This window comes from Dipodomys merriami, unplaced genomic scaffold, assembly GCF_024711535.1.
Source record: "Dipodomys merriami isolate MVZ:Mamm:240054 unplaced genomic scaffold, mDipMer1.0.p SCAF_2, whole genome shotgun sequence".
Classification (NCBI taxonomy): domain Eukaryota; kingdom Metazoa; phylum Chordata; class Mammalia; order Rodentia; family Heteromyidae; genus Dipodomys; species Dipodomys merriami.
In genome coordinates this window covers 91,032,984-91,047,054 of record NW_027203381.1, presented here as the reverse complement: position 1 = coordinate 91,047,054, position 14,071 = coordinate 91,032,984, and the positions used below count along the sequence as shown (strand labels likewise).

Below are 14,071 nucleotides of genomic sequence, written 5' to 3'. Positions count from 1 at the left end.
TGTGTGTGTTCAATTCAAGGCCTTATAATCTCACTTGTCTTTCTTACTCAAGTCTAGCATTAAAAAACTTGAGCTATACTTCCACTTCTGACTTTTTAATGATAATTGGAGGTGAAAGTCTCATGCCTTTTCTGCCCCAGCTAGCTTTGAATCTTAATCTTCAGATCTTAGTCTCCTGAATAGATAGGATAATAGGTATGATCTACCAATATCCAACAATATCTCTTAAAATTAGTATTGTCGGTATTTTCTACGCTGTACAAGCAATTTATTATGATAATGTTGAGAAAACATGTTTCTTGATTTTATAAACTCACCTTGAAAAATTACAGACTGAGTTTCCTATCTTTTTTCCTAGAAACATAATTGAGATTATTTAGCATCTGTAGCATGTTGCATTCTAAATGAACTAAAAATCTGGCAAAGATTTGCAATATAATTTTTATGAATCATAATTAGACCATATTTGTTTTTAAATTAATTTCTGTGACAGATATACATCAGTGTCATTTGACTTATTAAAAAATAGTCACAAGACCAAGGGAAAGTTCTGGACATTGATGGCTCACACCTGTAATCCTAGCTACTACAGACTCTAAAATTTGATGATCATGGTTTGAAGCTAGCTAGGGCTGTAAAGACCATCAGATTTTATCTCCAATTAACCAGCAGAACTTGAGAAATGGAGCTGTGGCTCAAGGAATAGGGCATCAGCCTTAAGTAAAAATCTACAGGACAGTGCTCATGCCCTGAGTTCAACCATAGTGCTGGCACAACTCAGGGAAAGTGTAATTTAGGCCCTAATGCTTTTAAAGCCACAAGAACATGCATAGAAATTAAGAGCTTATAGGCAGCAGAAGAAAACGCATACTTTTTTTTCCATATGCAGTCAGCGGTTTGTAAGCCACAATTACTAAGTGGGAAGAAAATAAAAAAACAAGGTTCAGCTGGGTGTTACTTTACTCCATGATTTGTTCTGCCACTTGATCAATGATGAGAACAAACTCAGCCCATCCTCTGAAGGCTAGGCATGTTTCAAGGCAGCTGTGGGAACACCTGGCCACTTATCCTATACAACGACTGCCATCATTCCAGAATCAAGACCCATTCCTCTCCGCTTGAACCCAAAGCAATGCCAATAAATCTGATGTTGAATTGAAATATTTCCCTAATGAGAAAAAAAAGCAGTTTTGTGGTTTTATTTTTGGGGAATTTGAAGGAATCTTTGTGTCTTGCTAAATTGGCATGACTGGCTCATTCAATATTAACTCCAATTGACAGTAGTACGAGTACTTTTCTTTCATTTAATTTTATTATCAAGGTGATACACAGAGGGGTTACAGTCATACCTAAGATAATGAGTACATTTCTTGTTGAAAATCATTACCCCCTCCCTCATTTTTCTCCCACTTTCCCTTCCCTACCTCCCCCCTCAAAGCTGTGCAGTTCATTTTCAACATATTGTCTTGTAAATATCACTGTTGCATTGGTGTGTCCTTTGTCCTTTGTCTCACCATTTTGTTGTTCCCCTTCTCTTTCCTAATCTAAACGTATATGCAATACCCAGGGTACCAAAATCAAATACAGTGACAACAGGGGGAAAAAAGGGTAAAAAAGAACAAAAGAAAAAAGTAATAATTTCACATAGTATATTGAAAACAACAGTGAAGAAAAACCTCTTGGTTCTGTATATTGAAGTTCATTTCACTTAGCAACACATTTAGGACAAAGACTAGGGCTCCTTGGCACAGGTTGAAACTTTCTTATTAAAGACCCAGAAACACAGCAACTTAAAGAAAGGTTGCACAAATGAGATTGCATTAAACCGTGGAGCTTCTGCATGGCAAAGAGATAGCTAGCAAGATAAATAGAAAGCCCACAGGTTGGGAGAAGATCTTCACTAGCCATCTCTTCACTCATCTATCTCTTCATCTTTGTACCCACAAAGTTGTACAGGATAACTTAACGGGAAGTTGCAAAGTATAAAAGTATATTTTCATGTCTTCTCTAAGAAGGACTAGCAGCAGTGTTAGACACTAGCAGTCAATTGCTAGATGTCACGAGGAACAGGCAGTAAATATTCTAGGATTTCAGACATCACAATCAATTCCATCTGAAGTGATCAAAGAAGTCTGAGGCTAGTTTGGTCTTCTACCTTAAGGCAAAAAAGGTAATTGATGCTATTTTATTTCACAGAATGAATGAAAGTGTTTTAAATGGGAACTCATCTGAAAGGCCTAAGGCTATCCATGAGTAGTTGTTTCAGAGCCTCAGAAGATGACTGAAATCTTCTTTTTATACACCTTAGGGGTCCAACAGGAAAGGATTTTTTTCTTTCAAGAACTACTCAATAAGCAAATCCATAACACTTCTATGTGTAATTTTCATAAAGATCTTGGTTTAAAATACGTTGAATGCCCATCGCCTTTTACCTAGCTTTTGCTGCAATTTTGTATCATCATATAAACCGAAGAACAATGAAAATACAAAGCAAGACTACAAATGGATGTCTTTCCCATAAGTTGTGTGTTAGGTTTAACTTTTTAAAAAGAATGAACATTTTGAGTTGTAGTTTGGAAGTAGTATTTAGAATATCATACAGGCTAAAATCAGGCTTAAATAAGCTCTTTATAAAGCAATCCTATACCCTCAAAATGCTTTCAAAATTGTGGATGATAGCATTTGTTAATGTAATTTAAAGATTGGTACCTTCTACAACTATAAAACTTATTTCCATCTTCTTGCTATACCTTGTTTTACTAAGATAGCATGGCCAGTCACTGTGGTTTGTTGCTAATTCCTTTGCATACATAGGATTTTAATCACATATCCAATTTGGAGATATTTTCATTTAAAAAAAATGGAATCCTGACATATATTGATCTGTTTTGGTTATCATCTCATAATATATAAGATATATAAAGACGTGTAATATACAATAATATACTATAATACATAATATAAGCTATATAAGATATACACTATAATATATAATTATCTTATAAAGGGATAGATTTTAGGTATGCACCTTAAATGAATCCACCATGAGACTCTCTTTTAAATGTCTAAATTCTAGGGGCTGGGAAGGTGGCTCAGTGGTAGAGTGCTTGCCTTGCATGCCTGAGGCCCTGGGTTCAATTCCTCAGCACCACATAAGCAAAAAGAAAAAAAAAAGCCTGAAGTGGCGCTGTGGCTCAAGTGGTAGAGCGCTAGTCTTGAGCTGAAGAGCTGAGGGACAGCGCCCAGGCCCAGAGTTCAGGCCCCACGACCCGACCCAATAAATATAAATAAATATAAATAAATAAATAAATGTCTAAATTCTAAAAACTTGTAGACATAAGACTTTTATTATAACCTTATGTACATGCTCATTTCACCATAAGATTTAAAGTTTTCTTTGGGGAAAATTTTTTGTGATAGCTGTTCCCTTTCCATAATATTAATTAAGAGTGTTTGTGTATTTTATTTATAAATAATTCTTCAAATTGTATTAGTAGAATTTTCCCCTGTTTGATAGCATTTAAATTAGCTCATTTTCTATAATTGGAACATGATTCAAATGCTTTTATAGGAATCAGCTGCATTCCAGAAATTATAAAGTATATTCAAGTATAATTAGAATATTTACAAATTTAAAATTTGTTAAATATATAATTTATATAGTGCATTGATTAATATTCTTATATGGAGCAATCAATATAAATTTATTATGCTAATTTTAGTAATAATGAGATATTTTATGCCAGGAATTTGTTTAAAGTTCACACAGGAAGGCTCAAATTCTTCATTTCTCTCTGTGGTCAGGCAAACTTTCTGGGATTTGTGGAGGATAAAAAAAAAAATCTACGTTAAATTCCTAGAAAGTACTGCTGCAATATATACTCTTATGAAACTTGACAGGTAATAATAAGGTCAGCAGAATCTCAGACTGGTCTAATTTGGAGATTTTTTTCCCCTCTCATATTTCAAAGAAACTGCATTTTATAGCATCTGTCATATAAACAGTTTCTCAAATGCCTCCGGAATTAAGTAATAGTCAGTAGAGGTATGTGGTATAAATTACAGAAACCAGCAGCCTCAGGACAAGCTTAACAGTGACCATATTAAATCAGCTAGTCATACAACCTATAAAGGAGAAAGTAAAAAAAAAAAAAAGCACCGCTCATGCTGAAAACAACTTTTAAAATAACTCACAGGGTTTCACTTTATATAAGGAAGTGCCGCTGGTGGCTTCGCTCTCACTTGCCATTAATGCCTTGACTTTCCAACATGGCCCCAACAGGTAGGGACAACTCTCTGGGCAGCTGCTTCTCACTAGCATTTCCAACCACTGCCGCCATCAGTGAAGGAGCTGCAGGGGCATGCTGCATACATTTCTTTGGTAAAGACCCTAACATTCAGAGATAAAGTCTTTAAAAAAAACTATTAGAAGACCCTTTCCTCTTAGGAAAATTTGGAGGGAAAAAAGTAATTCTGTATCGCTTGTCATTCAAAGTGGTATAATTAGAGAGAAGAAAATATTTCCTTTTTTTCTTGAGACAAGGAAAGAAAAATAGAAGCTGACCAATGGTAGAATAAACTAGGAAAAGTCTTTCCTGAGGACCCAACATATTTTTAAAGTCTATTTCAATTAACCCATTAATTGTACTCTAGCAAGTAATAACTATAAATAATGAAACATCGTTAACACGTTTTATCACTGCTTTAGAAACCTCTTTTTAAAACTATTGCCTTAATTGAAGTACAAATGAATGAAAAATTAAGATCATTAAATTTTTTCATTTAATAATTTAGTGATATTCATTATATTGTATTAATCTGTTTATTTTAAGTTTCCCATTATTTCTGTAACGAATTAGCACAACTTAGTAGTATTTATCCGATTACAATTCTCATTGTTAAAAGTCCAGAGTGACTCTTACAGGGTTGAAATTAAGGTCTTTTTTTTTTTGAGGTTCCCAGGAAGAATGGGCCCTTTCCTCTTACAGCCCCTGCAGTCTGCCAGCCTTGCCTCAGACCTCTGCCCTCTCCTACCATGTCACTTACTTGTGAGTCCATTTGGAATACCTGGAGAATCCTGGCCAATCTCCTTGTCACAAAATCCTTAACTCCATCAAAACTGCAAAGACATTTTGTCATAGACTATTCAGAGACTCAGATTAAAATGTGATATTTGGGGGCCATTGTTCATCTGCATTTTTCTAATTTGGGGAGGGGAAGGGAAATAACAAAAAAGGGAAATAATAAAATAACAAAAAAATAACAAAAGGATACAGGTTGACCCATTGTAACAATGAGAAGTACAAGACACTATGTTAAAAACAAAACTCTACAATTTGGGGGGCAGGAAGGAGGGTTGGTGGATGTGGGAAGGAATGGGATGGTAGGGGAAAAACAAAGGGGGAGGTAACAATGCTGGATAGGAAATGTACACATTACCTTACTTACATAACTATAACCCCTCTGTACACTATTTTTTACAATAAAAAAAATTTAAAGGTAAAAAAGAAAAAAAAGCCAGTGAGGGAAACAAGGGAAACTCCATCCTAATCAAATAGAAATTGAATCAAATAAACAAAAATTTAGAAAAAATACTTGAAGCTTTCCAGGCATTGATGGATCATGTTTATTATTTTAGATACTCAGGAGGCTGAGATCTGGAGGATTGTGGGTTGAAGCCAGCCAAAGCAGAAAAGTCCATGAGATTACATCTCCAAAATAACTGTCAAGACACAAAGTGGAGGCGTGGCTCAAATGATAGAGCATCAGCCTTACAAATATGTGGTTCTGACTTTAAACCTCAGGCCTGAAAGAAAAATTAATCTCTAACAGTAAAATGGGAATTTCCACATACAACATTAGAAAAATTTATCAATATTGGAAAGCATATCAACATGGTTGAATATTTTAAGTATAATAAACTATTCTATAAAATGTGGATCAGAATTTAAGATGTAGTGTTAAAAATAAATCAAATGATCCTGAATTATGTATGTATGTTCAACATCTATGTAAAATAGGGATATTTACATATTTGAAGAATAAAGATGAGATTACCAAAGTTCTTGAGTTCTAAAATTCATATTTATGTGATGAACCTATATATCTAAAGAATAATTTTTGTTTGTTTTATGTAAGTGTACAATGCCACTTATAAATTTAGATGATCCATAATTAGTTGATCACTGTAGATGAAGACAGAAGACCTATATTTTACTCAATAGTCAGTTATCATGTTGTTGCTATGATTGAATTTTTTTATATTTGCAAAGGATTACATTACTGACCTTGAGTACCAAATGATTCTGAGGTAAAATGTAATCCACAGGCAATATTACTTTATGAGAGTGTACATTAAATTGAAAATTAACCATCAGTTGTATACATGAAAAGGATCTTTTAAAATTGTAATGAATTGATATGCTTAAATCAACTTCTAATTTGAATGTAATTTCACTTTGAAGTTTATCCATAAAACATCATTTAATACATTATTACACTATAATGTAAGAACATTTATGCAGTTTCCAACTGAGATAGATTTATTAGTGGGAGCTTATTAATAGTAAATGTGTCTCCATTTAAGTCGTGAATGATTTCTGAGTGCTTTTTGTTATTTACATTATCCATTACTGTTTTGCCTCATAAGGCAAGCTTCTAGTTCTTAGTGACTTCTATAATCATCTGTCATTTCTATGAATATAATTGTATACAATTACATTCTTCTCATTGAACTTCCAGTTTTTAAATGTTTCCAAAGTCCTTATGTTCTTTGAAGAACCAGACCTTTCAGTGTCATAAATTTAAGAAGACATGCTCCCCTGACACAAAAGCAGCACTTCGAAATCAGACCCACCGCCCTGTCACTCATGTTCACACCCACCTCCTGCTCCCCAAACCAATCCCAGTGTACTCCGTTTTTCTATTTTCACACATGTACACTAAGTATCTTCACCACTTTCACCCTCCTTCACTCTTTCTGTCTACCTGCCTTCCTCCATTTTTTCCCAACTGTGGACAGGACTTGTTTTATATTCTGATCATTCTTTTTCTTTTAAATGTATGTTAATTGTTCAAAGAACTTTTCATGGTGGTATTTCACATATACATAAGCAGTACTTAAATAAAATTTTATTCTTAAGTTTATCTTTACATAAATTTTCATGTGTTTACTCCTCCTTACTTTTAATACTAAATGTAAATCCTGAACCATACATTGCAGTACCTATATGTGGTCATAACTCCTTTGCATTAATTACGAATTCTCCCTTGGCAGAGGTCTTTTGCCAGATACTTATTAATGAACATCTGTAGATTTTCCAGTACTTACAAATAAATTTCAGTAAATCATATTGTAAATATATCACTGTTTTTATGCAGTGTGTCTCTAAGAGTGCAAAAAGTCAAAATTTAAATGAATACAAAATTTGCTTCAAATTGGTGAATTTACTATCATAAATTCATACAAAGTTTCATCTACACTGACAGAGAATTAACATGCTTTTTCCCACAGCCTACCTACAACAGTGCTGTTAAAATTTTTATTTTTTTTCCTTTGTCAGACTAGTAGGTAAGTAATGGTACTTCAATGAAAGTTAATTTGGATTTGTCCATGATTAAGTTTTAACTTCTATATCAAACACTCTTGCTTTAAAACATAGGCTACTTAAAAATGAAAAGTGATTATTTTTAAAGTACCAAGAATATAAATATATAATTAAATTTTGGAAATTTAACACAAGGCTATATTAAGCCAAGTTCAGATTGCTAATAATGTTATATATGTAAAAAAGTTAGCTATGGCTCTGAAAATAAACTGCTGACGTTAAGCATTTTATTCAACTGTTAGAGAAACCATGCTAAATAAATAATCCTTCCAAAGACAAGAAAATACTCACTTTAAATAAGAAGGGTATTCGATAAAGCTTAATAAAGTATTCAGATATCTGGAGGAGAAAGAAAAGCCTATAAATGATTGTGTAATTGCAGTTTTCTGATGGCAGATAATGATTTTCTGAAACACCGGACCCAAGTATATTGAGCTTCATTTGAGAACCTCAGGCCAAAGCCAGTTTAAATTGAATATCCTAGCAGAATAAAATTGAAGAGTTCTAATTCTTGTCCTTGGAATATTTGAGTTTTTCCAGTGCTCTTTAATATTGTTTCAAAATATGTTAATACTACCTTTAGGTTGAATAAAGTAGGTTCTATGGCTATCTTACTAATTTAGCATCAACAAATGGGTGTCCCCTTCAATAAAAAATTGTGTTCCTTGAAAAAAAATGCAAAAGTATTTAGATAAAAATCATTCCTGCCAGTTAATTCTTACTTATTTTGTTTTTCAGCACCCTCTTTGATAGGAATGGTAAGAAAGGATTGGGCGTCACAGAATAGCATTGCCCTATCATGGCAGGCACCTGCTTTTACCAATGGAGCCATTCTGGACTACGAGATCAAGTACTATGAAAAGGTAGGTCTCATTTTGAGCTTCCTAAAAAATTATATATACATTTTATGTATATATATGTCATGAATGTTTTCTTACTATATTACATCAGTTCAAATCTGGTTTTCTCTGACCTAAACTCATACTTGAGTAAAACACATTCACCCATCAAAGCTGAAAGGATGGACTCAGAGGTAAGAAGTGAAGCAAAGTGAGACTTTAATGCTTGTGTTGCAGGATTGAATATCTCTGATGGCACACTCAGAGATTATAACAAGCAATGTTGTATCTAGAGCATGATGATCCCTCTCCCTGTTCCTCTTGGTCCAGGTACTATGTGTTCCACATTCCTTCTTTGACATCATCTTACTTACATTATGTTCTGTTGGGTAAATTTGGATATATGCACCCACTGAGTTTCACTGAAGATTGAAAGTGGGCTATTGATGGGGCTGGGAAGGTGGCTCAGTGGTAGAGTGCTTGTCTTACATGAGGCCCTGGGTTTGATTCCTCAGCACCACATAAGCTGAAAAAGCTCGAAGTGGTGCTGTCGCTCAAATGGTAGAGTATTACCCTTGAGCTGAAGAGCTGAGCAGCGAGAACCAGAGTTCAGTCCCCATGACGAACAACAACAATAAAAAAAAGTGGGCTATTGACTGGCTCCTCACCTTTTGTTCTTTTGTGGCACAAATGCTTTTCTGGGTATCTCCTTTCATAAAGTTTATACCCATTTTCTCATTTTATTGTGGTCTATTCGTCCCTTTGCTAATTGGCATGATTCTAGTCAGTCTTATTAACTACGAGCTTTCCATGCATGAACTTTGTCATGTGCACAAGTCTGTATGCAAGCAAGATATTAGTAATATTCCATGTTGGATCAAATTTATCATTTTCAAAATCCGTTACTACTAACTTTATCTCTAACATACTTATTATTTATTTTAATATTCTCTAACAGCATTGTGCTTATAATTTCTTAAATTTAACTTACGTTATTTGGAACCAGATTAAAATGAAAGAAACTTATACCTATATACATATACATATTCAGATATATATATATATATATATGTATCTTTCAACTTACAATTTGTTAATATTCTGTAGGGAATAAATTTTAAAACTGAATTACTGTAATTTAAAGTGATTATGTAGCATAGTCCTTTGGGTTTAAATTTTGATATATTCCACTGTAATTTCAAAAAGATATATGAAAGAATAAATGGAAGTAGCTATTGCATTCAATATTTTCCTCTTCATTCAGATCAATTATTTTGTTTCATAAGAATCTAGTAAAATGAAATTGGTTGACAAATCAATCTAATTTCCCTTTCATCATTTAAAATTATTATCAGCTATTATACTTTTCAAATTATCTATTTCTTTAATTTTATTATACTTATGTTCTTTTTTATGATTTCCTTCATACTCCTCACCATTATGGCATTCTTGATATAGATAATACAACCATATATATGAATTATGATATGTGTCATTGTTTTAGTTACTTTTAGAATGCTGATAAAGGGCACATGCAATTTATTTTAAATGTTATATAAATCATATATAATTTCCAGTGGTTTACTATAATAATAAAGAATGTCTTTCATTTCTGTAACTTGTCAGACAAAGAAATATTCAACCCTTCCCTTGGAAGGTTTTTATTGAATAGTGTATTGAAATAAACTATTTTATAGGCCAATAGATTAGTAGGAGAAAAAGAATACATGCTTATTATCAATCATGGCTACTCCAGGGCCACAAAAAGTAGGAAATTAAAAAAGAGCCAGATGGTTGCAATGTAAATACTCCCTTCATAGTGAAAAGTGAGAGATGTAAATCATTTCATAGAGATAGTAAGCAATTTATAGAGGAAATGAATGTCCAAAAGACAGACAATTGCCTAGAACAAAGTTCCTATGACCTCTCTGAGATACAGTCTCTTATATGATGTGAGTTTAGTCTTTCTTGGTTAGTGAATTTTCAGTAAAAATCATTAAATATGATTTCATTTTTCCTTGTTGGATCTGGTCTTTAGGAAGATAACTCATCATTAGGAAGATAAAGGATATTTAGGGAGATAAGGGATCTTCAAATGAATCCCTTTCTGCACTGGCCCTTGTCTGTTTTCAGTTTGAAGTCTAATGCAGCATTTGTGATGATACAATTTTTGAACACCAATATGGAAGCAACATAAATACCTTTATGTTTATTCTAAATCAATATATATAGCACAAGAGTAAAAACTGAATGCCACCCTTGTTCTACCACTCTGAAAATGGAGGTGAATAACTCATTAATTAGCATGGTTGTGTCCAGATTTTGTACTCTAGTAATTACATCATCATGTAGTCAATGAAAGCTAACATCTTTATCTGATATGGATAAATCCATGGCTTAAGAAAAGAAGAATTTAAAAAGTTTAAATTGGATTAGTGATTTTGAACATTAACCACGCCAGCACATGCTCAGAGAACCATTGAGCAAGCCTTTCAAATACTTCACCCTGTATCATGCTTTCCCTAGGAAATTATATATATATATATATATATATATATATGTATATATATATATATACATATATATATATACAAATTTATCCATTCAAATGCCTATTTTGAAAAAGCAGTGCACACATACATATACATATAAAGAACTATTCAGAATAAAATTATTTCTGTGTTTATTTTAGGAGACAGAAAAATTACTGGCTCATTTTCTAGTCGTTTATGCTTCATATGTTGAGAATGAAAGTAACTTGTAAGATTTGCAAGTAAAGATAAGTCAGATTCAGCAGAACACCATTCATCTAATTAAAATTGGAAAATCAGAAAGATTCTTAATGATAGTAGTAAACATAATATCCATGCTTAATATTAGGTATGCAACATTTGGCTTTATTGTGAATACTATTTTAATAGAGGAATTGACAATTTTATGGAGACTTTTATTTTGTAAGAAAATTATAATGATAAATGAATAACAATGGTTTAATATGTATCTTGAAGTCAAAGATTTCTAATTCACAGTCCGACTCTACATCTCATCAGGCTTATGGCCAAAGAAGAAAAGTCAGTAAAGCTCTGTGTATGTGGCAATGAGGAATAGCACCCAGGGCTTTATGCATGCTAGGCAAGCACTCTAGCACTAAGCCACATTCCCAAGTTAGTAAATCTCATATGCCAAAAGTTCACATGTAGAAAACTAAAATAAAGATCTCAATCATTTTGTTGATTTGTAAAGATTAATTTTAAATAGATGTAAAGATTAAAAGTACCAAATCAGTATATAAAATGAATTTAAGCAAAAGTTAATAAAGCATCAAACAGTACAATACAGGACCAGAAAACAACAGATTAGGAATTGTATACTAAACAAAGCATAAGAAAAATAAGTAAAATTTTTCTTACATATTTAGATATGTATGTAGAGGCAATCAATGATGTTAAAATATTAAAATCAAACTTCATAAATTGATTGACAATATTAAGAATTTTCCCTATTGTGAACTCAAATTCTAAGTACGTATATTTTGCATATCTGTATTTAGAATACAGTTTCTCTTTCTGAATAAATACAATTAACAAATAGGGCAACTTACAATAGAATTCACTAAAAGCATTTTTTCATTGTTAGAAATCTAAATAGTATTCAGTATGAAAATCAAGATATATATATATATATATATATATACACACATATATATCAGTATGCATGTTTATATGTATGAAAACATATGTGATCTAATTTTATATTATTTAGGGGATCATGTAGAAAATTTAGATATTTCCTAATACGTATATTTTTATTTGTGCATTATTATGTAAGTTAAAGAGAAATATAAACAAATTGCATATATATCAAGCTGTTTCAAGTGTTGCTAATGGTAAGAGAGTAGAGAGTACTTAGAGTACTTAGAGAAGAGAGAAGTTGCAAATATAGATAAATATGGATGGATGGATGGATGAATGGATGGATGGATGGACTGTCAATAGCTTTAATAATTGTCTCCAGCAGCTGGCATACCAAAAGCTGTGTGCAATTGTTTAGCTTAATGTCATAATCCTGTTGCTCCACCTGTCTAGTAAGTGTCTAGAATGATGAACTCCTGTAATTTAACATACTTTTAAATCCCAGTATATTTTATTTGTACTGGTATAGTCACAAAAACTAAATATCACCTTCAGTATTAAATGTATGTTTTATTTTAATCCCTTTTATGCTGCTAGAACAATGAACCTCAGCCCAGCTGGTTTTTTAAGAGGAGAGAAATTTCTTATAGTCTGGAGACTAAAGTCTGGAAAGTTCAATATCAAGTTTTCAGAATATGGGAGCAAAGACTAGTTCTGGCCCTGGTCAGTGAGCTCAAATGTCCTGGGGTGTCTTTGAACATATTTCCTCATGTTTACCACCTTGAACTAGAAATGAGAGCTACAGGAATTGGTATTCTCCAAAGTATCTTTGCAGATCATTCTTTCATTGTCCTAAGACAACGGCTTCATTCTTTACATACTAATTTGGTCAATGGCTTCATCAGATACTTGGTGTTCTCTACTGAAAATATTTTTCATTCTCTACAAGCTGACAAGGCTGAGAATTCTTCTTAGTTTAATTTAAAACCTCATTTTATATCATTGTTTTTTTTCCCATCTTGAATGTAAATATATGTAATTAAAAGAAATTGCTATACGCTCTAAAACTTTGTGACTTAAATATTTCTTCTACCAGATGTCTGAGTTCATCTATTCTTAAAATCTATTTCCCACATGCCCTTAGGCATTGGTCATAATTCAGTCAGCTTCTTTGCCAGTTTAAAATAAGAGTAGCCTTCTTGTAGTTTCCAACACTCTCTTCTTCATTTCATTATGGTACTTCATCACAGTAGCCTTTAGAATCTATCTTTCTAACTTAGTTAAGTTTCATATCTCCATCTGGCTTTTTTCTCCTCCTCTATTCCTTTGCCTTTCTTTTGTTCTTTCTCCCAGATCATTAGCAATCTGAACATAAAAATCCAGGGTTTTTTTTTCCTACTCTCCTTCCCCAAATTCTTCCATTTTCTACCCATTATTCAATTCACATTTTCGATTAGTTTTTAAAATCATGAACTATATAATGAATCTTAAGAACAACCACTTGGGAAAATGCTATTACTCTTCCTATTCTTTAAATGAGGACACTGAAGACACAGGACCTCATGACTTCACCAAAATCACAATGATGTAAGTGGAGTCCAAACTAGGAGGGGACCTTGCATCACAGAGGCCATCTCAGGAAGGCTGATGCTTTCTGCTGATTCTGGTTTTTGTAGCTTCCCTGAGGCCAAACACTTATTTCTCTCCGATGCCCTTTTGCATCTGTAAAATGGCTGCAATAAACCATACCTATCCCATCATGGTGTTTTAGAGCTCCACTAATTACCAACTGGTAGCTCATTTGCAAACATGAATTCCCTCCACAACAGTTCATTATTCTTTCACAGCGTTTAAAGATACTGTGACTGGTAACGTTTTTTCCTTGTTAATTTTTACCACAGGCAGCAGTTTTTTGTATTGTTTAGGAAAACTCATCATGAGAAAGGAAACATTTCTCACATCTAGCTGGTCAGTAATGATCTACATCTAGCAT

At 32.9% G+C, this 14,071-nt stretch overlaps 1 protein-coding gene across 2 annotated transcripts in view; it reads left to right on the top strand.

Moving 5' to 3' along the window:
• The window catches only part of Epha6 (EPH receptor A6), a 772,033-nt gene that overhangs the window by 466,518 nt on the left and 291,444 nt on the right, over nt 1-14,071 (top strand). For both annotated transcript variants that reach the window (XM_070030423.1, XM_070030424.1), the window contains exon 6: nt 8,346-8,470. In XM_070030423.1, coding sequence (XP_069886524.1) covers nt 8,346-8,470 — 125 coding nt within the window. The remainder of the gene's footprint in view (nt 1-8,345; nt 8,471-14,071) is intronic.